The 27,178-nt window shown below is 47.7% G+C and overlaps 1 protein-coding gene across 1 annotated transcript; it reads left to right on the plus strand.

The window, feature by feature from the left end:
- Positions 1–411: 411 nt before the first annotated feature.
- CARS2 (cysteinyl-tRNA synthetase 2, mitochondrial (putative)) lies at positions 412–26,720 on the plus strand. Its single transcript, XM_015568415.1, has 14 exons — positions 412–476; positions 1,129–1,246; positions 6,130–6,201; positions 6,325–6,430; positions 9,326–9,409; positions 10,827–10,956; positions 14,440–14,573; positions 16,677–16,744; positions 21,451–21,517; positions 22,922–23,060; positions 23,790–23,913; positions 24,641–24,739; positions 26,027–26,233; positions 26,525–26,720. The coding sequence occupies exons 1-14, from the start codon at positions 412–414 to the stop codon at positions 26,639–26,641; spliced, it is 1,530 nt and encodes a 509-aa protein (XP_015423901.1). The 3' UTR covers positions 26,642–26,720.
- Positions 26,721–27,178: the final 458 nt, after the last annotated feature.

A 27,178-nucleotide genomic window follows, 5' to 3' on the forward strand; every position in this document is an offset into this window, starting at 1 on the left:
AGCTCTAAAATTAAACATGCTAACATGTATCCTGAAATTGAGGCAGTACCTGTGTTGATTTCTTATGAGGACCAATGTGACCCAGTCAGTAAAAATCTTTTTCTAGCTGTACTTGAACTATTGATTATACTAGGGGCCCAGTGCACGAATTTCTGTACCTTGAAAGGAACTGTGGGCTACGAGGCTGTGGTGGGCACTGGGACGGGTCTCGGCCCATCCTCTGCATCCCCGCCCACCCCCTCCCGCCATGGCCCTCTGGTTCCCTGTCTGTTGGCAGCCCCACTCCTGCCTCCGCAGCTCCCACATGCTGATGGCACCGGCCCCGCTTGCACCTGCTGATGGCATGGAGAGATTGGGGTTGGCGCCAGCAGCGGGTATGAGCAGGGCCAGCACCATCAGGGGGTGCGAGCCATGGCTGCTGCCCTTATTGCCCCTCAGGAGCAGGGGAAGGTGGAGAAGCCTCAGAAGCAATCGAGGCTGGTGCCAGGTGCTGGCAGCGGGAGCAAGCAGGGCCATTGTTGGCAGCAGGTGCGAGTGGCGGAGGATGGGCCGAGACCCGCCCCAGTGATCACCCCTCAGGAGCAGGGGAGGGTGGAGAAGCCCTGAGGGGTCATCAGGGCTAGCAGCTGCTGCTTGCACCTGCTGATGGTGCCGAGCGATCAGGGCTGGTGCCGGGTGCCGGCAGTGGGTGCGAGCAGTGGCTTTGGCGCCGGCAGCAGGTGCGAGTGCTGGGCGGGACTGTGGCGCACGGAGCAAAGAATTTTCAGTAACCACTGGAGGCTCACTCCGATGACAGCGACAGGCACCCCGCCTTGGTCTGGCGCCTCCACTCACCTGCTCCACCATCCCACCACGGCCGATGCCCTCCATGTTCCATGCTCTGTCACCTGCTGTCGATGCCTTCCATATTCCACGCATGCCCCCTGGTGGTCAGCACACATCATAACAACCTGTTGTTTGGTTGTCCCGCTGTTCGGTCTATTTGCATATTAGGCTTTTATATAGATACATGATTAACCACACTTGAAGTTAGGTAGCAGTGTGTTAACATGTAATGCACTCTTTTTTAAAGACCACAATGATGACTCAATGTATTAAAGACACCCTAACATTTCTTTTTTTTTTCAGCTCATATGTTAGATTTGATATAATTCGAAGGATCCTAACCAGGGTTTTTGGATGCAACATCATCATGGTGATGGGGATTACAGATGTGGATGATAAGATAATTAAAAGGGCCAATGAAGTAAGTGTTGAAGACTATGGATTGATAACTTGATTGATGAGTGTTTTTACCTCTATGTAGCAGTTTTTCTTATTTGTATTTCACAAGTACTTTTCCCATCTGACTATTCAGGTATGTGTGCTCTGACAGGTAACCAGAGGGATCTCTTTGTCCTGGTGAAGGAAGCTCAGGTCTATTTGATTTTGGTCCCTGAAGTCTTTAATGAATTGCCTTATTAAAGGGGACTCCTGACTTGAATCTCTAATCTCTTTCCTGGCCCCTCAGCGTCCGCGGTAAATACTTTACTCCCTCTTTACAGAGGGAAATTAAAAGGCTACTTTTAGGCTAGCGAAGTTAAGCTCGTGTGAGGTTTAATGTTATCATTTGTTAAGAGCGAACAGGTTATTTCTCTTATAACTCACATGACAGTTAAAGGAAGTTTTGGGTGTGAGCATTCTAGTGAAGAATTAAATTAATAGTTATAGGAATAGTCAAGTCTACTTTCACCTCTTCTGCTTTTTATAATTAGCAACTTAATTATCTCTAAAGGGCTATAAATAATTGTTAAATTATCTAATTTTCAGAAAAAACTACATTGAGTACTTTACATTCCTGTGATTTTACAAAATTACTCCACACTCATTCCTCTACCCCCACCTCCTAGGAGGGAAGGGTGGCCTGAGGTGGAGCTGATCATCAGGAGCCAATGATTTAATCAACCCTCCTACGTAATGAAGTCCCCATATAACCCCAAAGGACAGGGCTCGGCACCTGCAGGGCTGGTGAACCCAGGGAGGTGCTGGTGGGCGGGAGGTGAGAACTCAGAGGGTAGGGGAGCTCCGCCCCTTTCCCATACCTTGCCCTATGTATCTCCGCCATCTGGTATCCTGAGTTGTGTCCTTTTAAATAAACTGGTAGTAAGTAGACTGCTTTTCTGAGTTATGTGACTCATTCTGTCAGGCCCCCAAATTGTAGTCCGTGGGTAGAAATACAAGTGGCCTGGGAACCACCATTTGCAGCTGGTGTCCGAAGTGGGGGTGGTCTTATGCGATTGATCCCCTAACTTATGGGGTCTGTGCTAACTCCAGAAGTTGGAGGGTACCCTGTAGAGTTGGAGAATTGGAGAAGTGGTTGGTGTTGGAAAGAAAACGTTGCAGGGCCAGAAGTGAAGATTGGGCAGTGCCCCATCCCTGGTTCGCTAGGACAGTTTGGTTTAAGCCTCCATCAACATTGCCTCTGCCCCATGTCCAAATTCCTACCTATGTTAGGTGTCCCTGGGGTCATGTGTCCACTTTGGTCCAGCCACTTAGTCCTTGGAGGCTGTGACATACCAAAGTGGCCAGGGGTGAGCGAAGGGCAGATCGGGGAGGGGAGATGGTGGTGGGAAGCAAGAGAGGCTGCTCTGTGTCTGCAACAGCCAACCCTGCAGCATCCTGACAGGTGTGACACATTATCACTTTTCACACAGGAAGAGGCAGGGTTTGAGATTGAAGTTGACCTCGCTGGCTGCATTTGGGATGGAAATGACAGAATGAAATTAGTGGCCTTTGATATAGTGAGGGGATCGATAGGGAACAGATGAATTATTCAGTAAAAAATGTTGACAGTTGAGTAACCATCTGGAGGAAAAAAATAAACCAAAGTTGGATATATGCTTCACAACCAAATTCAAGGCAGATCAGAGATTTAATATAAAAGAAATGAAACCACAAATTACTGACAGAACCTTGGGGCACTTTTTATAGCCTCATGTTGGAGAAGGCTTTTCTGTTTGTTTTCAAACCCAGAAGCTATTTGTAGGAAAAGATTGAGAAATATAAAAGATTGCTAAATATTAAAATAAAATTTTCTACATGGCCATGTTTATTTGATTGATTGATTGATTGATTGATTGGTTTTAGAGAGGGAGAGGAAAGGGGAGAAGAGAGGCAGAGACATCAATTTGTTGTTCCACTTTTTTATGCATTCATCAGTTGACTCTTTTTTTTAATATATTTTATTGATTTTTTACAGAGAGGAAGGGAGAGAGATAGTTAGAAACATCAATGAGAGAGAAACATCGATCAGCTGCCTCCTGCACATCTCCCACTGGGGATATGCCCGCAACCCAGGTACATGCCCTTGACCGGAATCGAACCTGGGACCCTTCAGTCCGCAGGCTGACGCTCTATCCACTGAGCCAAACTGGTTTCGGCCATCAGTTGACTCTTATAAATTATGTGCTCTAATTGGGGATCAAACCCACAACTTTGATGTATCAGGACAATGCTGTAACCAACTGAGCTATCCAGCCAGGCCTACCATAAAGTTTAAAAACTGAAAAAAAAAGTTGAAATTCATATCAGAGATAAAATGTTAATTTCTTTTATATAAAAGTATTTTCTACAAATCAGTAAGAAAAGACCTACAACTCAATAGAAGCATGGGGGATATGGATAATTATAAATCATTTAATACAAATTGTTTGTAAACATGTGAGATGTTCAAGCTCACTCAAAATAAGAGAAGCATGAATTAAAATTACAGTGAAAAAACATTTTTTTAGCTGTCATGTCGACAATCTGGGAGTTTGCTAGCACTTTGCAGTGTAGGCACCTGCGTGCATTGCAGGTCAGGTTCAAATCAGTACACCTTCCTCGGAAGGCAGCTGGCAGGGGCTAGCAAACATTTCTGACCAGTGGCTTTACATCTAGGTCTATAGCTTAGAAATGACATGTGTTGTCATGTGTGTCTCAGTAAAAAGATGGGAAAGTAATTGGAAAGGACTGCTGAATAGTTCATGAAAAGTCTGGAATGGGACGCAGAGGACCTTAGAAAGGAAGGTAGTGGCTCATCAAGCTCTGTGCGGACAGTTCTGGAACTTCATTGTTAGAAAAGGAAGCCAGGTGCAGGCCAAGTGTGGAAGGTGCTACATTTCAAGAAGAGGATGCAAATACATGTGTGACCATGGCCGTGCTCCTGAGACAACTGGTGATGGTGTTGGCCGTCTGGAGGGAGGCTCGTCCTGGGCACCCTTATGTCATCCGAGTTCCCTGGGAGTGGGTTTCCTGTGCAGAAAACAGAAATTACAGATGAATAGCCCTGGCCGGTGTGGCCACTTGGTTGTGTGTCATCCTGTACACGAAAAGGTTGCTGGTTCAGTTCCCAGTCAGGGCACATGCCTGGGTTGCGGGTAGGGGGCGTGCAGGAGGCAGCCGATTGATGTTGCACTCTCACATCATCGTTTCTTTCTCTCCCTCTCCATTCCTCTGTCTCCAAAAATCAATTTTAAAAAATATATATTTCAAAAATTACGAATAAATACAAGCAATTAGCTGACCATTAGGTCCAAAATTAAAAGCTTCTAAAGTGAAAGCTAACACTGAAGTTTTAGCTTTTTTATTTGTTTGGCCTTTTGTCTTCTGGATATAAATAAGTTAACTTTTTTTTTAGGAGGTCAGCTTTGCCACAAAGCTGTACCATAGGAAAAGGACTAATATGTACTGATCACTAGCTGTGTCTGGGTGCTAAGTGTTTTGTCTCTTTAATAGTGATATTAATGTAGTTTTTCCATTCACAGTGGTGACTTTCTCATTGCATCCTCATAGCAATCTAAAGGCCATTAGCTGGGATTTTCTTCGTGTTGCAGAGATAGCCGAAGGCCCCGAGGTTTATTGTCTTGCTCAAGACAACACAGAAGACACTTGGGCAGCAACGCTTTGTCCACCAGATTCCTTTCTTCAGTAAATGTTCATTGGTTGCAGTTTCCAGGGTGATTGCTACTTTAGGGTCCTGGGCTGGTAAGAACGTGGGTTTAGGGTGTTGTTTCACTTGAGAAAGTTTCTTAATACTCCAGAGCTGAAATCTCTCCCCCATAAAATGGGAGCTCTGTTTCTCAGGGATGGGGAGGAGCAGGGGAGAGGAGGACCCGGCCTGGAACAGATGCCACAGATGCTGGGTGAGTTCCAGTGGCTCCCGGGTCACTTCACAGGCTCAACAGTTACGAAGCTGCGTTTAGTTTCATAACTTCACAGTGTGTCGTGCTTCTGTCCTGGGAGTGTTTTTCTGCTGAAAAGTAAGGAATACTTTGTAAACCTAGTTTTGTGTGCCAGCCCCCTGTAGATCTGGGGCTGCAGGTACTTGCCCCCATATGCCGTACATTCAGAAATCGATGTCCGTTTGTGGTGGGGGATTGCCTGTCCCCAGGAGCCCAGCTATGGCCCTGTGGGATTGAACACCCGTCACAATCCCTATTTTCATATGCTGTATTGCTTTCAAATATTTCTTAGAGAATTCCTCTGCGATATATTTTTAGTCTGTTTACTTTTGCCTCCTGAGGGGTAAGGTATAAGATAGGAACTCAAGTTTCTGGCTATTATGTACAGTAGATTGATCTGGCTTATCCTTGTTCTAGAAAAACAGAGGCACCCTGGCTGGTGTGGCTCAGTTGGTTGGACGTTGTCCTGTGCACTAACAGGTTGCTGATTCAGTTCCCACTCAGGGCGCATACCTGGGTTGCGGGGGATCTCCGTAGGGGGCATGCGGGAGGCGGCTGATTGATGCTTCTCTTTCTCTCACCCTTCCTCCCTCTCTCTCTAAAAATCAATAAAAATAAAAATACGTTTTAAAAAACAGGCTTAGTTTTTGTTTTGAAAATTATATAACGAAAATCATCACATTGTTTATTTCTTTTTTCTCTCTAACCTGAATACAGGGTCAACAAACCTTTTTGAGTAGCTAAGCTACTAGAATAAGTTTGATACCTAAAATTAAATGCCCTTTTTGTGAGCAGGATGTCAAACTGAGGCCAAGCCACGACGGGCCATGCGGCCCAGCCCTCCCAGCTGTGGGAGCCGGTGGAGCCCTGTGTGGCTCTGTTGTGAATACTCCGGATTGCCTAATAGGCTCACCTAATCTTCTTGCAGATGAAGATATCACCTGCTTCTCTTGCCAACCTTTATGAAGAAGATTTTAAACAAGATATGGCAGCCTTGAAGGTAAAGAAGGGTGTTGCTTATTCTTTCTGCCATGAAGATAAGAAGCTTGAGCACTGAAAGCCGGTTTTGGCTGACTTGCTTTTGAACTATGGAAACCGTTATCTCTCCTTTGCTTTCTTTCAGGTTCTCCCACCCACAGTATACTTGAGAGTAACTGAAAATATTCCTCAGATCATTTCTTTCATTGAAGGAATAATTGCTAATGGGCATGCTTACTCAACAGCAAGAGGTGGGGCTATTTTATAAACACTAATTGTTGGTAACATTGATGGGACTTTGAGAAACTGGACACATTCTTATGAGTTGTTGGAGCGTGCCAGATGTTTTACTGTCTCTCAGTGTGATTCCTACAGTGAAAATGTGAGGTTTTCTTATGGTTATTGTCTTTGCATAAATGGCTGGATCAGTTCTTTTTGTTGTTGTTAATCCTCATCCGAGGATATTTTTTCCATTGATTTTTAGACAGAGTGGAAAGGAGGGGGAGAGACAGAGACACACACACACACACACACACACACACACACACACGCACACACACACACACACACACACACACATAGATTGGTTGCCTTCTGCATGCAACTGAGTCTGCAACCAAGGTACGTGCCCTTGACCAGAATCGAACCCGGGACCCTCAGTCACTCTATTCACTGAGCCAAACCAGCTAGGATGCATCAATTCTTTTAAAAAGTATTTCCACGGTTACAGGAAGAGATGACCAACTGGAGAGCTAGTCTAGACAAGCCAAATATGGCATGATGCTAACAATGTTGTACTAGATGTAGGTGTGCAGGTGTCCTTTGAGTCTTCTTTCAACTTTGTTCACATTTTTATAGCAAACAGTTGAGGACAGTGGCAGCACCTCAAAAGGTCCACCTCCTTGTGGAAGACTGGCCCTTAGACTGTCATCTCCTTGGATGGGCAGTTGTCTTTTTGATGAACCAGTGAACATCCTGACAATTTAGGCCCTGCACACTTCAACACACGTCTCTGAATAAAAGACGTCACCCTATGTAACCCCAGTGTCATGATCAGAGCTGAGCTGCTGGACAGTTCCCTAATGGCATGCCATGTCCTCTGCATATTCACACTTACCCTGCTGTCTCCCACCTCGCACATCCTCATCTAACTCAGGTTCTTTCGTGGTCCTCCCTGAGGACATAAGCTACGTGGCAGGGGCCTCTGGCCCCTGGAAACGTGTTGCCTTTCTCAGTAGCCTATGCACGTGGTTGTGTCCTGTCCCTTTAAGACAGTCCCCATTTTGTTCCCGTCATTACTGGCTCGTTGAAGAGACTGACCAGGCCAGTTGTCTTCAGAACACCCATCTTCTGGATGTGTGTGACCACTTCCTGTTGTAGAGTTTCATTGGTTTCGGAGCTGCTGCTTTTCGGTTGGTGGTTTCAGGGAAAGACTGGCAGCCTGGCATTTTGCTGCTTCTACAATTCAGCATTGTTTTCAGCCATATCTCTTCCTTTCCAGTCATTCTTCCCAGATCTAAATCCTCCTTTCTTTACTGCCCGTAGCCGAAACGCACCTTCTCAGCTGTGATACCCGTACTGTACCATTTGGTAGCCAATCATATGCTGCCTCCACTTGCTGTTCACGTATTCATATTTTGTCAGTTCTTGGACGAGGAAAACCTTTTGCTTTTCGCAAATAACCCATTAGAGAACCTAGCCGGGGGTTGGCAGCATTCAGGTACTGCAATACTTGTTGCAAGTCAGTAACAAAGTGGAAAGCATGATCATGGACGTGATTCATAGGGATTATTGGCCTGTGAGCATCTTTCTTTCGTGGTCAAAGTGGAAAGCTGAGCATCTTTCTTTCGTGGTCCTACCTGAGGGCATAAGCTACATGGCAGGGGCCCCTGGTCCCTGGAAATGTTGTTGCCTTTCTCAATAGGCTGTGCATACAGGCTTACAGTCTTCTACTTTATCTTGTTTGCTATGTTTAGATTTTATTTCCAAGAAAAACTTGTTTTAAAGGGCTTAGGTGACTGAACTGGAATTGTTTCCAGAAATACAGAAATTGTTTTCCTGCTGTCATATAACGTGAAATAAGACACATAAGCCACCTAAACTGATTAATGTTCATGTGCTGCTCAGAGATTCCCATCCAAGCATGCTTTAGGAGTAAATGCTGTTTGTTTTATTACTATGTTTTATTGTAAATTTTAATTATGGTAAACATAATTAATTTAAAATAAATTTCACTTACTGAAACTCCATTCATTTGGACTTTGTGACAGTTTCACAAAGCTTGGCTGTAATTTGATCTTTGCACTATTTGTGAAGAAAGAATTTGTTCAGCAAATGTATGCCATAAATAGAGGTCCGAGGAAAATGTTTCATCCATTAAAGGGAACAGTTTCTTTCTGTTTTAAAGCATTTTCAAGTGCCGTTTACAGTCTAACTTACCCCACAGTACTTCTCCCATTTTCACCAGTTTATCCCAGCTTGTTGTTGGAGCTCAGGAACAAGCTCTGAGTGAAGGTCAGGGACTCTGAGTTGTCTGGGGTCTCCCGGCGGCCCCGCGTGCTCAGGTCAGGACTGACTCCCTACGAGAGCTCCAGCTCGGATAACCGCTCCCTTGCGCGGCTGGACGTGCAAGGGTGGCCCTGGCTCTGCAGTGACCTAGCGGAAGGTCGCCTTGCCCCCTCAGTCTGAAAACGTGGACCGGATGCACTTCGGTGGAAGGACAGCTACGGGGAGGCTTGAGTGCAGCGATATTTGTAACCTAAGTAAAAAGAAGCCGTGCAGGGTATCTGGTTAGGAAAGGGTTTCTTTGCTGATCGCTGTGTAACATGAAGCTCAGAGCTGAACGCAGGCCAATGGTAACACTCACTTTTCCTTTTTCTTGTTAAAAAGAATTGTGTCAGCGTTTGACACCGAACTTACTCCTTTGTTTTCACTTTTACATCCAGACATTCATGATGTGTCCAAATGCATGTTTTTAAAAAACAGTGCTGGTGGTGTTAATTTTGATTTTAAAATATAGTAAGGAGGCCAAATGAGGGCCAGATGCCATATTCTATGTTTAAGTTCTAATCACTTGTTAACTGTTAAGCTCATGTAGATGCTGACATTTAAGACTGAGAAATGAAATCATTACCTTTATAAAACAGGCAATGTCTACTTTGATCTGCAGTCGAGAGGCGACAAGTACGGCAAGCTCGTCGGTGTGGCTCCCGGTCCTGTTGCAGAGCCAGGTGGGTGGACCCCGGCGTCCTGTCCGGGTTCCGGGGGCTGAAGCACAGACTCAGCTGCTCTTTCCCAGCGCTCGGTTGAGACCCCCACGCTCTTAGAGGTGGTGCCAGACAGCTGATCACAGCTGTGTTTTATTTTATTTTTTAAAATATATTTTTATTGATTTCAGAGAGGAAGTGAAAGGAAGGGAGAGATAGAAATGCCAATGATGAGGGAGAATCATTAATCGGCTGCCTCCTGCATGCCCCACACTGGGGATTGAGCCTGCAAACCGGGCATGTGCCCTGACCAGGAATCAAACCATGACCTCCTTGTTCATAGGTCAGTGCTTAACCATGGAGCCATGCTGGCCAGGCATCACAGCTGTGTTTTAAATTTGATTCTGGTCCTAGCTGGTTTGGCTCAGTGGATAGAGCGTCGGCCTGCGGACTGAAAGGTCCTGGGTTTGATTCCGGTCAAGGGCACATGCTCGGGTTGCGGGCTTGATCCCCAATGGGGATCATGCAGGAGGCAGCCAATCAATGATTCTCTCATCATTGATGTTTCTATCTCTCCCTCTCCCTTCCTCTCTGAAATCAATAAAAATATATATTAAAAATAAATAAATTTGATTGTTTTTTTAAATAGAGAGAACTTGTAGAGTATAAAGGTCACACAGCATATGACACGTCCCTCCCCTCTCCTGCCTGGGCCTCCAGCTCTCCCTGGAGAAGGCACCTTCGCCCATTCTCACGGCTCCTTTCAGAGATGGTCCCCGCATGTGAAACATGCATGTAAGCTTTCTTCATGTCTTTTCATGGCTCGATAGCTCATTTCTTTTTAGCAGTGAATAATATCCCATTATCTGATGTACCACAGTTTACTTATCCACTCACCTACTCAAGGAGATCTTGGTTGCTTCCAAGTTTTGGAATGTAAAGAGAGCCCAAAACTGGCTCATTATACAGACTTCAACAATAACCTAACCTTTCTCTTTTGAGTCTCTTTACTCTTTGAATGTGATTGGCATTCTGGTAATTCTCCTTTTCGCGCTATATGATTTTTTGGGGGGAAAGTTACTCAAACTCAGTTACTGATAAGCACAGCTGTCTTAGGAGACAGACTGCAGAAGAATGAGCATACTCAGTTCAGGACACCCCTCAGAAAACCGTGCGTGTTTGAAATCTCAACTCATTCATTATTCAACTTACTGAAACTGGCTCATGCTGACAGACCTCATGCTACTGGCATATTTTAGGTAAAAGTGTTCAGTATTCTTTCCAGCCGTCAGGTGGGGGAAGAGAAAAACATGAATGAGGAATGTGAGGTTACTTATAAGAAGGAACAGACTCTTTGGAAAGTGCTTTAGTTTTGTGACTTTGGGTTGGTTTGTTCATTCTAAGTTCTCAACCCTGTTGATCAAACACTTTTAATTGGCAGGTGATTCGGACAAGCGGCATGCCAGCGACTTTGCCCTGTGGAAGGCAGCCAAACCCCAGGAGGTATTCTGGCCCTCTCCTTGGGGAAACGGAAGACCTGGCTGGCATATTGAATGTTCTACCATCTCAAGGTAAGGTTTTCCTGGATTCTTCCCGTCCGTGTTGATGTGAAAGCTCTAGCAACGCCTGAGTTGGCCAGTAGAGGGCGCAGACAGGGCAAGTTTGGTCTCCGCACCAATGCAGACAAAGCAAGGAGTTTGGAGGAAAGCTTAACACTCAGAGGGGACTGGCTGTAAGAAGGGAAACCAAACAAAAACATGGCTTATTCATCTTTGCATCAGCACTTCTCTTTTCAGTAGGAAAGCCTGCTTTACGGTCAGGTTTTGATTTCCCATCTCCTACAAGCCCGCTGCAGGTTGCCTTCCTCTCTCTGCAGAGGTGGGTTTAGGGAACACCAACCCTCCACTGAGGGCCTGGATGAGGTCAGAGCCCCTCAGGGACGAGGGACTGAACCACCTTTCTCCTGCCGCTCTCTCAGTCCACAGACCCTCACCCCAAAGCTGGATCAGAACCCATCGAGCATTATCCCCAGGTTCTGTGTGTCTGTCTCCTCAGTCTTCCATCAGCCCTTTCTCAGGACGCTTCTGTCCTGGGATCTCCATAAACACAGGTCCTCCGTGACCCTGACCCCTCCAGCAGCCTCCTTTTAGTTTGCTTCTGTCACCATCTACATGTGACCTGCTCCTGCCTGGCTTTCATCCCAGCGTCCCACTGACTCTGGTCTCCTAAGGGCACCAGTGACCAGGTCACTGACAGGCAGCCTGATGCCCTCCTTTTCCCTTGGCCCCTGGGAGACAACTCTCTGCTGGTTTTGGCATCTCTGCTGGGGCCTCCTCCTTCTGCTTGATCACCTCTGCAGACTGTTCCTTCGGCACTCCCCACGCTTCTGCCCATGGCCACATGCCCCTTTGAGAGAGAGAGAGAGAGAGAGAGAGAGACAGAGAGAGAGAGAGAGAGAGAGAGAGAGAGAAGGTGGCATAACACATGTGCTGTCCTCTTCTGTCTCTTTCACTTAGCAGCCTGTCCTGGGAATTCCTTTGTGTCAGTTTGCTGAGCTCTTCGTCATTTGTCTCTCGGCTCCTAAGTGCTGCTGTATTGTGTGGCTTACCTATTGTTCATTTAGCTAGTACCCTATGGAGGAGCATTTAGGTATTCCAATACTTTGCTCTTACAAATACCTGCAGTGAATAACCTGGTGTGTGTATTTCCTGTTTGTGGAGTTGAGGGGTTTTCAAGTATCATATTAACTCAGATTTTATTATATTTGATGTGTTTCAGTTCATTGCAGATATTCATTATAATAATTTTTTTGCAGTGGAGTTACACGTTTTTAAAATTAGAAATATAAAGTATGCTTAAGGTGAGCATTTCAAACTACTAGCTACACCAAAAATTTTCAGATCAGCCAACCCAGTCACCCTCAATTGGTTGTTGTATGCGGTGCTGTTTTCTGGCTGGGTATAACAGTGGTAACTATCTTACCTATATATATAAAAGCCTAAGTGACCATCCAACCTTTGACTGCCCAACCGGAAGCTATGATGCGCACTGACCACCGGGGGCACTCAACGCAGGAGCTGCCGAGCTGCGGTGACTTGGCAGCTGCGGTTCTCGGGTGACACACCCAGAACCAGAGAGGAGGGAGCTCGATTCTGGGGTGTGTCACCCGAGAACCACCCTCTTGCAATCCAGAACCCCTTAGAGCTGGTTTCGGCCCGATCCCCACAGGCCAGGCTGAGGGACCCCCCCACCAGTGCACGAATCTGTGCACTGGGCCTCTAGTCTCTTGTAATAGAGCGCTGTGCCCCATGCACTGACCCCACGCTAGTTTCCTTTTGAGCCCCACGTAGGTTTACCCCATCCTACCAAATGGAAAAGCCTTGTCCTCCAAGACCCGTCCATCCACATTTTGTTCATTCTAGTTAAGACTCAGCAGGCAGTCTCCCTTTCCACCACATCCCCCCCGCAGCCCTGACCTTTGATGACTTCTACATGGCCCATCTAGAAACACATCCAGCCATTCCTGAGACATCAAACTCTCATGTTACTATGAAGCATGGGCCCAACTTTTCATCAAAAACAGTTATGTCCATCTCACAGTCATACATTAATACAGAACCACTTATGTATTTATAAATACTTGTTGGTTTAATAGCAATGTGGAGTATACATTGGATTGTAAAAAAGTATTTAGTTTTAGATTCAATTAGTTACTGTAAAGCAGGTAGAAAGCATTTAATAAATTTCAAATCTAATGTTACCATTAAATATTTCATTTTGTTGAAATCTAAATAATGAAAATAGACATTGTATTCCTTTTTAGCTGTCTCTTATTTTAAAATAGGTCTAATGTACAGACATTAATAGAGACTAATATAATGAATACCTCGGATCCACAGTTTAGCTTTATTAAATCTTAACATTGTCATATTTGCTTCAGATCTTAAACTGAATCACTCATTACAAATGAGGCCCCTTATGCTCTCCTACCCAATCTGCGCCCTCCCACCTCACACTCTTCTTCAGAGCATTTGAATTTCAAGGACTGTAATAGATTCTCTAAAACCCATCACTGAGAATGTACAGTAACAGACAACCCACTCAGCCAGTGCCACTTAGCTAAATGTGACGGTACATTGCGGGATCTTCTGGAGCCCAGGAGCCAGTAGGAGAAGGTCTACCTTCAGCCGGAATGGACTCAGCGAGGCTGCGGCATCTTTGAAAATGTCTGTTTTGAACCATTTTTAGGAAAATTCACGATGGTCTGCATTCCAGCCTCGCTGTGTGCTGGGGGAGGTGGCCTCACCACCCCGGCCCCCACAAACCAGCATTTCCACTGTGCTGACTGTTGAGTTTTTCATCAATGTTTGCATTTTCAGTGTCTTCTGAAGTAGCGCTAGTGAACCTGGATTGTTCACATTGGTACAGGTTTCGCAGGGGGTCTGGTGAGAGTTGCCGGGCCAGCTGCTGCACTGTCCCATCAGCCGCACAGCTTTGGTGTGCAGTTTGTAGGACATGAGGTTTTCCAGGATGTATGGCACAGCGTTAGAGCGGAAGTGCCAATAGCTGACGTGCACTGATTTGAAATCTATAACCTTGTTTGTCAAATATAACCGCTAAGTAGTTAAATTTTCAAAAACCAAATTAAAAATTCTCTTGATTTTATAGTTCTATCTCTTGTTAAAGGTGGAAAACCACTAAATTTTACCTATTGAAAGTAAGAAAAGGTAATTTTGTAAGTTTTTTTAAAAAAAACCATACCTCTGGAGCAAAGAGAATTAAATTTTTTCACTAGGAGGAAAAGCTATTAGGGATTTTTATGAATTGTCTTTAGTACGAGGAAAAGCTATGGAGGAGGGATTTTATGAAGTAAAAACAAAATTATGGTTTCCATTTGCATCAGTTAAGCTTTCACACATACTGATATAAAATTGAGATCCATTTATTTTATTCCTTGCACTGCACCAAGGCTGGAAGGGTTAGATATAAGATGAGGGTTGGAGAAATATGCTGTTTGATTGAATTAATTCACGGCTCTGTGCTGTGTCTTGCAGTTTGGTGTTTGGAAGTCAACTGGACATCCACTCGGGTGGCATAGACCTAGCTTTCCCGCATCATGAGAATGAAATCGCACAGTGTGAGGTCTTCCATCAGTGCCAGCAATGGGGAAATTACTTCCTGCATTCTGGTAAGTAATGACCTCAGAGGAATTGTTCTATTTCAGTCCTGCCAGTTTTATCTTTTATTGACAAAACAGTTACATTTGGAAATACATAGATCAGCGAAAATAGGTCAAGAAGTGGAGCTGTCTCCTAAGTTGTTTTTGAATTTCAGTCAGTTGGACATGAACTTCCTTGGATGGGAATGAGTCTGCCTTTTGGGAACTGAAATATGAATGACAAGAATATGGAAAAGGCTTTACAGTGCTGTTCTATATAAGTTTCCTTCTAATAAAACTATTGAGGATTTTAAATAGTATGATGTAATCATTATTAGGAATATGCCAACTTTGAGCTATAATATTGTCGCCATTCTCTAATACCACTGCCTCTCATTTCACTGTTCAAAAACCACGGTTGGCTAACACCAGCCATCTGTTTTCAGGAGGAGAGTGTGAAATAAGCCGCATCCTTGAGCATAGCAGCATTGGCATTCCCTTTGATGCCTGGGAAGATTCCTATGTCCAAATCTTGACAAAGGTCGTGGGGCAATGTCAAATTGGTCCATTGCTTTTTGGAATGGACAGCTTACGTATTTGGTGTTTGGTAGTGATAGGGTTGGGAGCTGCAGATAATCAGCATCTGAAACACAGTGCATTAACGAATACCATTTCTTTAAGTCCTTGAATGAAGGAAACTAGGTTATTCCAGTGAAATACAGAGATGCTCATTTTATAATGTGCCGATGGCTGCTTAAAGTCTGGAGTAAGGGTTCACTTGGGTTTTCTTCATGGCAGTGAACTGATGAGACTGCACGCACCGCAGTGTCTCCTTTGTTCTCGAGCTGTCCTGGGTGGCACTCCCACCCTCGCTGTGTCCCCCAGGTGCCCGGGAACCAGCATCTCTATTCTCTGCAGTGACCAGCTCGTTTCTGACCGCCTCACAGTACGAAAAGAAACAGAACTGGCTGAACAGCTGTGGACGGCATACGAGCTGTTTGCCCTCTAGGATCCCACTTCATGTCCCTGCATAGAACTCAACAGGAGCCAAATCTACTTTATTTCTGCCAGCGATGGGCCTTGCTGGGCAGATTCCCTAAATAGAAGGGCAAAGGCCTGATGATCCTGGTTCCATGTTTCCCTTCCACTGTGTTAACTGTCCGAGAGTCAGAGCGTGATCCCTCCACAGACACTGCGCCAGTTAATGCTCATGAGGAGTTACGGTTTGCTCTGGACACTATGAAGTGCAGGTGCCCTTCGGTGAACGTGGGTCTAGGGGTCAGCACTAACACTTCTTCAGCCTCTCAGCTAATGACAGGTGTTTGGTGGCCATAAAACAGCAGGTCCTGTTTACCTTTACTAGTAAGTGTGGGAATGGGAAAGAAAGGGGTTTTGTTGCTGTGTTTTGTTGTGACTTTCACCATCTGTTAAGGCACTCTACGCTTCTCCATCACATTCACACCTGTCCTGGAGAAGGAAACAGCAGTGCCTCCTGACACACGGGAGAATGAATCTGGCCTTTCACATACTGGGGGTGAAGTAATACCAAGGTCTTAATAAGTCTGTGAAATTCAGTTGCAACGGAAAATCTAATTGCTCTCAGAGACCTGCAAGCCCCACGTTGCAATTCTGAACATCTGGAAGCAGCTTTTATTGCCGGGTGGGTGCCTGGTTTGCAAAACCAGAGATTTGTCATTTCTTCAGGTGTTGAGTTGGTTAAAGCATCCTTTCTAAGTTACAGGAAAGGGGTAGAGTGTGCACTGTTTCTGAGTGTCACAGTCCATCTGTTCCTGTCTGAGTTCTGACTCAGCAGAGTTCCTGTCCATTGCCCAGTGTGGCCTGGGTGTATCCGATGCCCTTGAACCGGCACAGTTGTGGGCTCCATCTTCCTGGAGGGTTGACAGTGGGTGATTTGGGAAAATCTTCCATCCACATGTACACAGGTGTTTGCATATTGGAGAGAGCAGCACTTACGGTTTCCTTCCAGTTCCCCAGGCAGCTGCAGTTGGAGCCCTGTGCTCAGGCACCTGCTGGAGAAGCGCCCACTTTACCTCCTTCCCCTGTACAGATGGGACGGAGCAGTCCCTCTCTTCCCCCCAATGCAGAGTGAATGACTGTGTTTTTTCTCCTCAGGACACTTGCATGTAAAAGGCAAAGAAGAAAAAATGTCCAAATCACTGAAAAACTACATCACTATTAAGGTAATGTGCTCTCCTGCGTTGCTGCCAGCTTGCTGAATCTTGTTAAAGGCTGATGCGTATATGAGACCCCACATCTCTGATTCCCAGTTTCTCTGGCTGCCCTTTCCCCATGGCCCTCAGGGACTTCTCCTATTTCCAGGTCTAAATACTCTTTTTTTTCTCTCTTATTATTGATTTCAGAGAGGGAGGGAGAGAGGGAGGGAGGGAGGGAGGGGGAGAGAGAGAGAGAAACATCAATGATGAGAATCACTGACCAGCTGCCTCCTGCATGCCCCCAACTGGGGACCGAGCCCACAACCTGGGCATGTGCCCCGATCAGAATCAAACCTGGGACCCTTCGTTCCACAGTCTGATGCTCTATCCACTGAGCCAAACCAGCTGGGGCTAAATACTCTTTTTTTTTTTTTTCGTCTGGAAAGTGCACAGTGGTATTTCTCTATTTTCTGTTTTCTCTCCTTGTGTGGCTCTCCACTGTTTTCTGTTGGCTTTTTATTTTTTATTTTTTAAAATATTTTTATTGATTTCAGAGAGAGGAAAGGAGAGGGAGAGAGAGATAGAAACATCCATGGTAAGAGAGAATCATGGATTGGCCGCCTCCTGCACGTCCCACACTGGGGATCAAGCCTGCAACCCAGGCATGTGACCTGATTGGGAATCGAACCTGGGACCCTTCAGTCCGCAGGCCAACGCTCTATCCACTGAACCGTACCAGCCAGGGCTTCTGTTGGCTTAAAAAAAAATACTACTTTTATCGATTTTGAGGGAGAAAGGGAGAGGGAGAGAGAGAAACATCAATCAGCAGCCTCTTGCATGCCCTGGGGGGGGGCGGGGGATTGAGCCTGCAACCTGGGCATGTGCCCTAACCAGGAATCATACCAGCAACCCTTCAGTGCACGGGTCGATGCCCAACCGAGCCACACGGGCCAGGGCTCTGTCGGCTTTAGTGGTGGACTTCTTCCTCCCCTTTTTGTTTTTAATGATTTTATCTTTTGAATTACATTTGCTGGATTCCTTCCCCCGTTTTTTGTCCCTTTGTTCCATCACCAGCCCCCTCCTATCTAGTGTAGCTTTGGGTTTGTTTGTTTTACTGATTTTTGCTTTTTGCTGGCTTCTTACCCTACCTGGAGAATTTCATTGTGTTGTGGAAATGCAGACTGAAATGTGAATTTCTGTATGAATGGCAATCGAGGGCACTAATAGAATACTTAAACACAGCTTGATCCTCCCTTGCCTTGGGGTCCATAATGCCCAATTTAGTTGACAAGGATAGTAAACAGCCCTTCATCACCTAAATACCAACCACCGAAGCTATTCACACCAGATTTATAATAAACCAAAAGGGGTGTGCTCCTCAAAAATAGTCTTTATGTACTGTACATAAATAGAAATGTCTAATATTATCGTATACAAATTTTCAAACATACAGAAAAGTTAAAATACTTATATATTCACCATGTAGATTCAATAATTTAGTATTTGTGTGTTATTGTTGCTGAACCATTAGAAAATACATTTAGACATGAGAATTCTTTTCTGCATGCAACTCTTAAAAATAAGGATGCTTTCCTATGTAACCTAAACACCTAAAAAGTTAGCAATAATTTATTATTTTTTTTTAATTTCACTATTTATCCCCCCATATACTCTTCTACCTCTACCCATCCCCCTCCTTCCTAAGCAATAAGTTCTTAACAATACCAATTGTCTAACCCATATTTTGATTTCTGCATTTATCCCAATATGTCTTTTACAGCTTTATTTTTTAACCAGGATCCAATCAAGGTTTATGCGCTGCATTTGAATGTTATCTTAGGCTTTAAAAAAATTGTTTTTAATAGTGGTAAAAAACACATTACGTAAAATCTACATGTTAACCGTGTTTATGTGTACAGTTCAGTAGTGTATTATGCTCACATGGTTGTGTGACAGATCTCCAGAACCTTTCCATCTTGCGAAACTGAAATTCTGCACCCATTGAACATATATCCCTTCCCCACTCCCCTGCAACCACCATTCTACTTTATGTTTCCATGACTGACCACTCTGGGCTCTCATATAAGTGGGATCATACAATGTTTGTCATTGGTGACTGGCTGATTTCACTTAGCATAATGTCCTCAAGGTTCATCTGTGTTGTAGAGTGTCACAGGACTTGCTTATTTTTTAAGGCTGAATAATAGTCCACTGTTCCGTTTAGGCTTCTACTCTACAACTGCCTCTCTACTTTTATTTTCCCTGTGGCATTGACTTTTTGAAGAAACCAGGCCATTTTTTCTGAATACCCCACATCTGGAATTTGCCTATTGCTTTGTGGTGTCATTTAACTTGTTCTTCTAGCTCCCCTATTTCCTGTAACTGGAAGTGAGGTCTCAAGGCTGATTCCATTTAGGTCAAACCTGCTTGGCGGAAACACTCCATCCGTGGTGCCGTGGACTTCCTCTGGGGCCACAGCGTCAGACTGTGGGACCCAGTGATGATAAATCTGACTGCTTGGCTAGGGGATAGCCAGTGTCTGCTGTAGAGATGTTTGTCTCCTTTTTGTGAATATCGAGAACCTGCGAGATAATGTCATGTCAGCATCTTGTTCCCAACAGCCTTCTGCCCTGCAGGTTTGGCATCCTTGGTGCGCTCCACCTTGGTGCTCCTTTCATTGATTCTTGCAGTTGTGCTGGTCTCATTCTGTTGCTTCTTTACATTCACTAGTTAGCATTCCCCTTTAAAGAAGGGGTTTTTGTCTGTCTGTCTCTCTCTTTTCAGTGTCACTATACACCTAAGGATTTCCTTTGTGTATTGTCAACTCAGTCTTTATCCTTTTTGTGCTGAAATGATCCCACATTTGGACAGGAGGGCTCCTGTGTCCTGGGCTCGTGTCTCGCCTGCGTCCTTCCTTTCGGCCTTGTTCACCTTTGCATCCTCCCAGACCAGCCTTTTCTCCGAGGTGCCTCCACTGCCTTTGTGGGGAAACGGAACTTTGAACCGAGATCTGAGCACCTAGTGTGTTTATTGTTGCTGGAGTGCAAATATCTCTTTGAGATACTGCTTTTGTTTCCTTTGGATTTATATCCAGAAGCGGAATTGCTGGATTATATGGTAGATCAAGTTTTAGTAGTTTTTTGAGAATTATATTTTTGTGTATGCAACTATTGAACTAAATCTTTATTTGTTTATTCTTGACAGTGTTTCTAGCAGGTGAGACCTTGTCTAACCTATTCGTGTGCCCAGGTGGCTCCTTAGTGCAAGTCCCTGCACCAAAGCCAGCACGTAGCCAGAGCAGATGCTCCAGCCTGGGCTACTTTTTAAACAGCGTCCTTAAACCCCCAAGAACCTCCCACCCCCACAAGCCTGGCACGGGGTCCAGGCCAGGTGTTTCCTCCCAGCTGTTGCATGCTGGTTGCTGTTGCCGAGGGGAGGCCAGAGATACAATTGGACAGAAAGGGGTGGACAGGTGTACAGAAGGGCTGAGAACGTCTCCTTTAACTCTCTGAGGATTCAAACACTCCTCTCGGAGCCCGTTTCCCTCGGTGCCCAGCATTGGTCAGTCAGTGGCACGGTCACTGTGGGTGGCCTAGCTGGGCAAGCGGAGCCCTAGTGTCTTTCCTGGGGCCACTCTGGAACCCGTCGTGAGGTTGGGCCCTTTCCCCCCTTCCTCCCTCACCCCGTGTCTTATCCCTTTAAAATCATGCAGAACTTTCCACTCACCACCAGAGAGAGAGGTTTTGTTGAACATGGTGGTGTCTTAATGATTTCTGATACGTTTCCCCATGTAATCCTTCCTGATATGGAAATTTTCACTTCTTTATGCAGACATTGTAGAAATAACCGAGAGGATGATACCAATTGGGCTTTTATTTTATGTTTACTTTTTTTCTTTTAATCCTCACCCAACGATATTTTTCCATTGACTTTTAGAGAGAGTGGAAGAGAGAGGGAAAGACAGAAAGAAAAACATCAATGTGAAAGAAACATTGATTGGTTGCCTCCTGCATGCATCCTGACCAGGCCCTGGGCCGGTGAGGAGCCTGCAACCGAGGGTATGTGCCCTTGACCAGAATCGAAACCGGGGCCCTTTGGTCCGCAGGCCTATGCTCTAGCCATTGAGCCAAACCGGCTAGAGCTATTTTACGTTTACTTTTATCAGAGGTAGGATGGTTTATTCTTTGAGAAACATACCTGCTTCAAGTTCAGTGTCACCGGAGAGAATGACCTGGGCCCTCGCCCCTCAGTCCAGCCTGGGCATGGATGTTGCTTGTTCTGACGTTACCACAGCCAAGCTTTCTGGACTGTCTCCTTCCTGCTCCTGGGAGCCTGTCCCTCTCACTCAGCCAGGAGCTGTGCGTGCTTCCTCCTCCCTGTGTCCCTTCCTGAGCACAGTCTGTCTGCGGTTCCCAGGCTGCTGGGTGGCCTCTGGTGGTGGCCGTCCTCTCATGCCATGGTGAAGGCTCCCAGGCCATCAGCAGAGCAGACTCCCGACGCGCCTGGTGGAGCGGGACTCCAGGCAGACAGGCCTCCCCTCTCGGCCTTTCCCACAGACGCTGGGACTGAATGTGGACAGTCAGCAGGGAAATTACAGGGAAAGTGCTAAGAGTTTGAACAAAACAAAGCTTTTCATAAACATTCCTGATTGCTTGACGTGTGAGAGCTCACCTCTGAGAGATACAAATGGAAAGACAAGCACTGGACATCTCTCCCGCATCTCTCTCTCTCAGGACTTTCTGAAGACATTTTCCCCCGACGTCTTCCGGCTCTTCTGCCTGCGGAGCAGCTACCGGTCAGGTGAGCTGACAGGGCCTTTGGGGGATGGTCACAGTGTCTGCTGTGTGCAGCTGGGGAGAGACTACTCTGACAGTGTGGGGAATACCAAAGTACTGGCTGAGTAATAAGCACCGTCTTGTTGGTGTGGTTGTTCATCCCCTAAGGCATGGGCTCAGAAAGTAAGCCCGAGGATGCACTATTGCATAATACCAGCACTCGCCAGAAGGTTCCAGAAGCTTATGGAGGCCATGGGTTTCCAGTCAGCCCTCCCCGTCCACTCCCCTCCTCTCCCCCTCTGTGGGGTCTGGGCCCCGGAGTGCCCTCCACTTCCTGCTCCATGAACACAATTGGACTGGCCGCCCTCACACAGGCCGGAACCAGGAGCCCTCAAATGCGTCCCACTCAGGACAGGCAGGCCCTGCTGTGCTGCGCTGTGTGCTGCTCGGGGTGGGGGTGGGGTGAGGGGGATGGGGATGTCTAGCACTATGTCCCTAGGGCCAGAGGTCTCCTCTTCTCCCTGGAAGGCCAGGTCTGGGGATACCCGACACTGCCCTGCCTGACTTGACCACTGTGACAGTAAGATGCCGCCGGTGTCTATGGCCCTGCAGGAGCAGGTGCCCTTTGCGGGTAGGTGGGCTCCTCAGCCTGTGCACTGGGCACAACCATGTGACCAGGGAAGCAGAGATTGGGGTGATGCAGCCACAATCCAAGAACGTCTGGGCCACCAGAAGCTGCAAGAGACAAGGCAGGGCCTTCCCCTAGAACCTTTGGAAAGGGCAGCCCGGCTGACCCCTTGACTTCAGTTGTTTTTACCCCCAGAGCTGCAAGAGAAGAAATTGCAGTTTTTGCCCCCAGATCTGTGGTACTGAGGCACGATACCCAGGACACTGGCCTCCACCACTTGGGGAGCAGCTGACACGTCTATCCCTCTGGCTGTGCCTTTTGTGGGGGCCTGGACGTGGTGTCCAGTGGCTCAGGCGGGCTGGCCCAGGTGGGAGTTCTTAAATCTGTCTTCCTGTACTCTACCACGCTGAGTTCGAGGTCTAATCCTCTCCTTCTCCTGAAATACTGAACCCAAAGCCCTCATCGCACCAGGTGGTCTTTGATCTGCGTCAGGTACCCAAGTGGGTGTCTCTCAGTTTCCAGAGTCAGCTGTCAGTCCATCTGTTGTCAGCGAGAATGGGCCCCCTCAGCCAAAATGTATAGGGAGAGGTTTTTCATGTTTCTTCTGAGGTGATGAGATACCCAAGTGAGGACAGACTGGTCTGCGTGGTTCAGGCCTCGGAGGTGCAGGATAGGGGGCAGCTGTCCCCGCTCCACTGCTGGGTTTCTGGAGTAGCGTGAGGATGGCCTGGCTAAGAAACTGAATCTGCAGGTGTGGGCACGCTCGACGGGCACCCCAGCTAATCCTTCCCTCTTCCTCAGCCGTGGACTACAGCGACAGCACCATGCAGGAAGCTCAGCACCTTCTCCGGGCCCTGGCCGCGTTCGCCCAGGATGCTCGGGCCTACATGAAGGGGCAGCTGGTGTGCGGCCCCATCAGGGAAGACGTGCTGTGGGAGAGGTGGGTGCTCTCCCAGATCTGCCCAGAGGGCCCTGGGCGCCAGCGCGGGCCTGCCTGGAGGGAAGCGAGGCTTTTGGAGACTAAGGCTACTTGAGTGCTGGTGGGAAAGTCCCTCAGGCTCTGTGGCCTCGGGCAGGTCTGTGGTCCGCCTGTGAGTGGCTGTGAAGGTTGTAAATAACGTGCCAGGATGGGTCTTCCCGCTGGTGTTTATTAGTGTGAACTGAACAGAGGCCCTTGTCACTACGAGGGTGAGGGCAGGTGCCAGGCAGGAGGGAAGAGGGGGCTCCAGGGCTTTGCCTCCACAATTCAACGTTCTGGCCCAGACGTGGACGCTGCTTCTCACAATGGCCAGAACTGGTCCCAGGGCCTGCCCAGCTGCAGGGTGGCCCAGACCCAGTCCTGCCCGAGGCCCGGAGATGGAGGGGATCCAAAGCAAGTGGGGCCTTTACCTCCAGTAAAGAGGGGCAGCAGCGAGTTAGACGAGGTAAAGCCTTGTGACAGGTAGTGGGTGTGAAGGTGAGACCACACAGATGAGAGAGGAAGGCCCAGGGGGCCCGAGTGTCCTTGTGGGCTGGGGAGGAAAGGGGGAGGATGACCACCAGCCCCGCTGGAGGGGCTGATGGGAGGAAAGAAGAGAGGGCTGCTGGGGTGGGAATGGGACACAAGCCTGCTCCGCCTGAGGGAGGCCACCTGCTGTCGGCTGTGAGTGACACGTGTTTCTCATCTAAGGCTCAACCACACACAGGCTGCTGTGAAGGCCGCCTTGGCAGACGACTTTGACACGCCTGGGGCAGTGGATGCCGTCTTGGATCTCATTCACCAGGCGAACAGACAGCTGAAGGTGGTCACTAAGGTAACTCCAGTGGCCACAAAGTAGGGTTTCTGTTCGGTTGGTTTTCCCTCATGAAGAAAAGATGCCACTTCCCAACTCTCTCAGGTAACCATCTCCCACAGCCGGTGGCTCCCAGGCCTCTCCTGACCTTCCCTAAGTTCCCGAAGCTGCTTCAGCCGAATGGGGCCTGCCCTGCTGGCCCTGCAGGAGGTACCGCCTCCCAGAGTCCCAAGCAGTAGGTGCGGCTTATGTGGGCACGGAGGTCCCAGCACACTGAGAGCCGGCATTGCGTGCTGGCTAATGCAGGAGCACGCAGCCCTCGTGTTTGCTCGGAGAAGCTGAGTTCACTGCTAAAATGTGAAATGAGGGAGGAAGCCCTATGTTGGGACCTTGACTCACTCTGTGCCCACCTGACCTGTCCCTTTTCTGGGCCTTGGTGTCACTCCAGAGGCTTTACCCTCATGACCCAGTGACCTCCCGAAGACCCCATCTCCTGAAACCACCATCATGCTGGGGGCTAGGTTTCCATGTATGCATTTGGGGGGGGGACACAACATCCCCATATTCTAGGTGGGCGGGCTCAGGTGCAGGATTAAGTTATTGACCTGGGTCGTCTGGCTTGCAGAGTGGCAGCTCCAGCAGTTAGTCCAGGGCCCCCTGCCAGCTTGTCCGCATGGAGGCACAGCAGGCAGAAGTGACCTGTTACACCGTTGCCTTTAAAGAGCCTTCTCTGGTTCATCTGTCACAGGAGCCCGGCGGTCCCAGGAGCCCTGCTGTGTTCGGCTCCATCATCTCCTACGTTGAGCAATTTTTTGAGACGGTTGGAATTTCTCTGGCAGAACGACAGGTACACCCTTCTCTTTTCAGTCCTCAGTGGTGGGATATTTACAAGCCAATCCAATAAGAACCATTTTTTCCCTTTTAATGGATACCTGTAAATGCCAATTTATGTGCTCAAAAGCACATTACATTCCTTAAAAAGTCAACAGTCAGAGCTAATATCTTAACTGAAACTGCAACTATTCTGAGAAGCAACAGCACATTTTAGCTAGAGTGGTGTGTCATCAGTTCTGTACACACTCGTATTTATTTATTTTTATTATGTTTTTTGTTTAGAAAGAATCTCAAAATGTACAGACAGCTGTACCGTAAGAACATTTTTCCTGAGCCACCTGAGTAAGCTGCCAGCCAAGCTGCCCTCAGTGTGTCTCCTACAAACAGGAGCTGTCCAGCCCCAGCCCCTTGGGCTCCCCATTCTCCCCATTCTCCCCATTCTCCCTTTGGGGGCAGAGTTTATTCAGGACTTGGGGTGCTTTCAGCTGTTGGCCTTGTCTGGTACTTTCTCTGCACCAAGCCAGGCATCAGCCATGTCTCCGAGGGGCCTGGTTGCTCTTAGAAAAAGGTGGTCAGAAGGTAGGGCCTAAGTGCCAGGCGTGCTCATTGTGCTTGGGCCTCAGCTGCTCTGGGCCCTTGGTGGGCAGAGAGGGAGATGAGTGTGGGCATACTGTGCGCACGATATCCAAGTTCATTTCTGTATCGCTCTACCTTGACTAAAACCCAGGGGTTACCACCAACACTTCAATTCTGGTTCCCAGCAAAGGGTTCATTCTGCTTTCCTCACTTTCCATACAAAAGTGACAGTGAGAAGCCTGTTTTCCAGTACCCTAAACGTATTTCCTTAGGTATTCTTCTCCCAGTACAGTCAGCCTCCCACCGTGGGACACCCCTCTCACTCACTGGAGCTGACTCCCATCCCTGCCTGGACACCCTTTGCACCCGAGGCTGTCCCCTCAGCAGGCTGCCCTCTGCATGGGCACTCCACAGGGCTCTGCGGCCCTCCACCTCTCCACAGAGCCTATCTTGCTCTGCTTCACATAATGGCTTTAGGACTGTTGAGGATGGGGAAAGTTAAAGGCTAAAAGAGCCATTTTAGACAACACTGCATGTGAACAGGTTGTTAACGGGGAAAGGTCGGATTGCAGGTGGGAGTGACCATCACTGGCACTGGAATCACCCCTCCTCCCAGGTTCCTTTACAGCTCCGCCAGGTTCTGTGGCTGCCGTTGGGCGGGGGCATGGGGCAGCTGCTCACTGCTAGCAGAATCTCACTGGTTATACTACTCTGCCTGGTGCAGTTTGTTTCAGGGGACAGCAGCTCAGCCATGTTGCACAGTGTGGTGGAGGAGTTGGTCCGATTCCGGCTCAAGGTCCGGCAGTTCGCCCTGGCTACGGGAGAGGCTACCAAGGAAGTCCGGCGGCAGCAGCTCCTAGAGAGGCAGCCCCTGCTGGAGGCATGTGACACCCTACGCCAGGACCTTGCCGCCCACGGCATCAGTATTAAGGTGAGCCACTGCCACCGAGGCCCAGTGACAATGGGGATGACCACCCTGAGATGCTGGCATCATGCAAACATGGGGGAGGGTCCAAGCTCAGACATCCCCTGTGCTGATGCTGCTTGTGAGCACAGATACCCATCCTGTGACCAAAAGGAAGGGGATGGGGCCAGAGCCAAGAGGACATGAGGTGGAGGGACCTGGGAGAGGGTCAGAGTCAGAAACTGGAGGGAGACTGCGGCTCCGGGACATGTGTACTCAAGCACCCAGGACCTTTTTCCTCCCCCACCCCCAGGACAGAAGCAGCACATCCACATGGGAACTGCTGGGTCAGAGGTCAGAAGACCACAAACCTGGGAGCTGAGGATGCGTGAAGCGGGAACCACAGGCTCACAATGCGGCTCTGTGCTTGCTTAAGTCCCTATAGAAGCTTTACATTAAAGTTTTCCATTGTGACTATTTAGTCAACATTAAAATAAGTCAAACTGATATCATTCCATTGGTGTGTTAATAACTATGTTTAAAAATGGATTTCTTTATAGTACCAACAAATACAGACTCAAGTGCAGTTTACTTAAATCAGCCAACATTATCATCTGTGATATAACCCAACCAGCTTGTGTCCCCGAGGCAGAGCCCAGGAATGTAAGTCATAAATGGGGGTCCCAGAAGACGCCATAGGAAGGTAGGTGGGACCTGTGAGTGGGGCCAACAGGGCAACAGCTTCCAGGACAGCCCTTATCCCAAGAGGATCTTGTGGGGATTTGGCCATGCTGCCTGCTCCAAAGCAGAAAGAAACAGCCTGTACCTCAAGTGCTGGGCAGTGATGAACCGGGGGATGGTCACTCTGGAGGAGTGGGACAGCAGGGGTGCAAACAGGACATAGAGGTGTGACAGAGGCGGCCAACGCCACGCCAGGAATTCAAGCACATGGCAGACTACCTGGGACTGAGC

The sequence above is a fragment of the Myotis davidii genome, unplaced genomic scaffold (assembly GCF_000327345.1).
Source record: "Myotis davidii unplaced genomic scaffold, ASM32734v1 scaffold242, whole genome shotgun sequence".
In the NCBI taxonomy this organism is placed as follows: domain Eukaryota; kingdom Metazoa; phylum Chordata; class Mammalia; order Chiroptera; family Vespertilionidae; genus Myotis; species Myotis davidii.

Coding starts and splice junctions, on each gene's coding strand:
- CARS2 (XM_015568415.1), top strand. CDS start 412: ATGGCTGCTGCCCTTATTGCCCCTCAGGAGCAGGGGAAGGTGGAGAAG. Junction 9,410..10,826: donor CGGTCCTGTTGCAGAGCCAG/GTGGGTGGACCC, acceptor TTTAATTGGCAG/GTGATTCGGACAAGCGGCAT. Junction 23,061..23,789: donor GAAGACGTGCTGTGGGAGAG/GTGGGTGCTCTC, acceptor TTCTCATCTAAG/GCTCAACCACACACAGGCTG.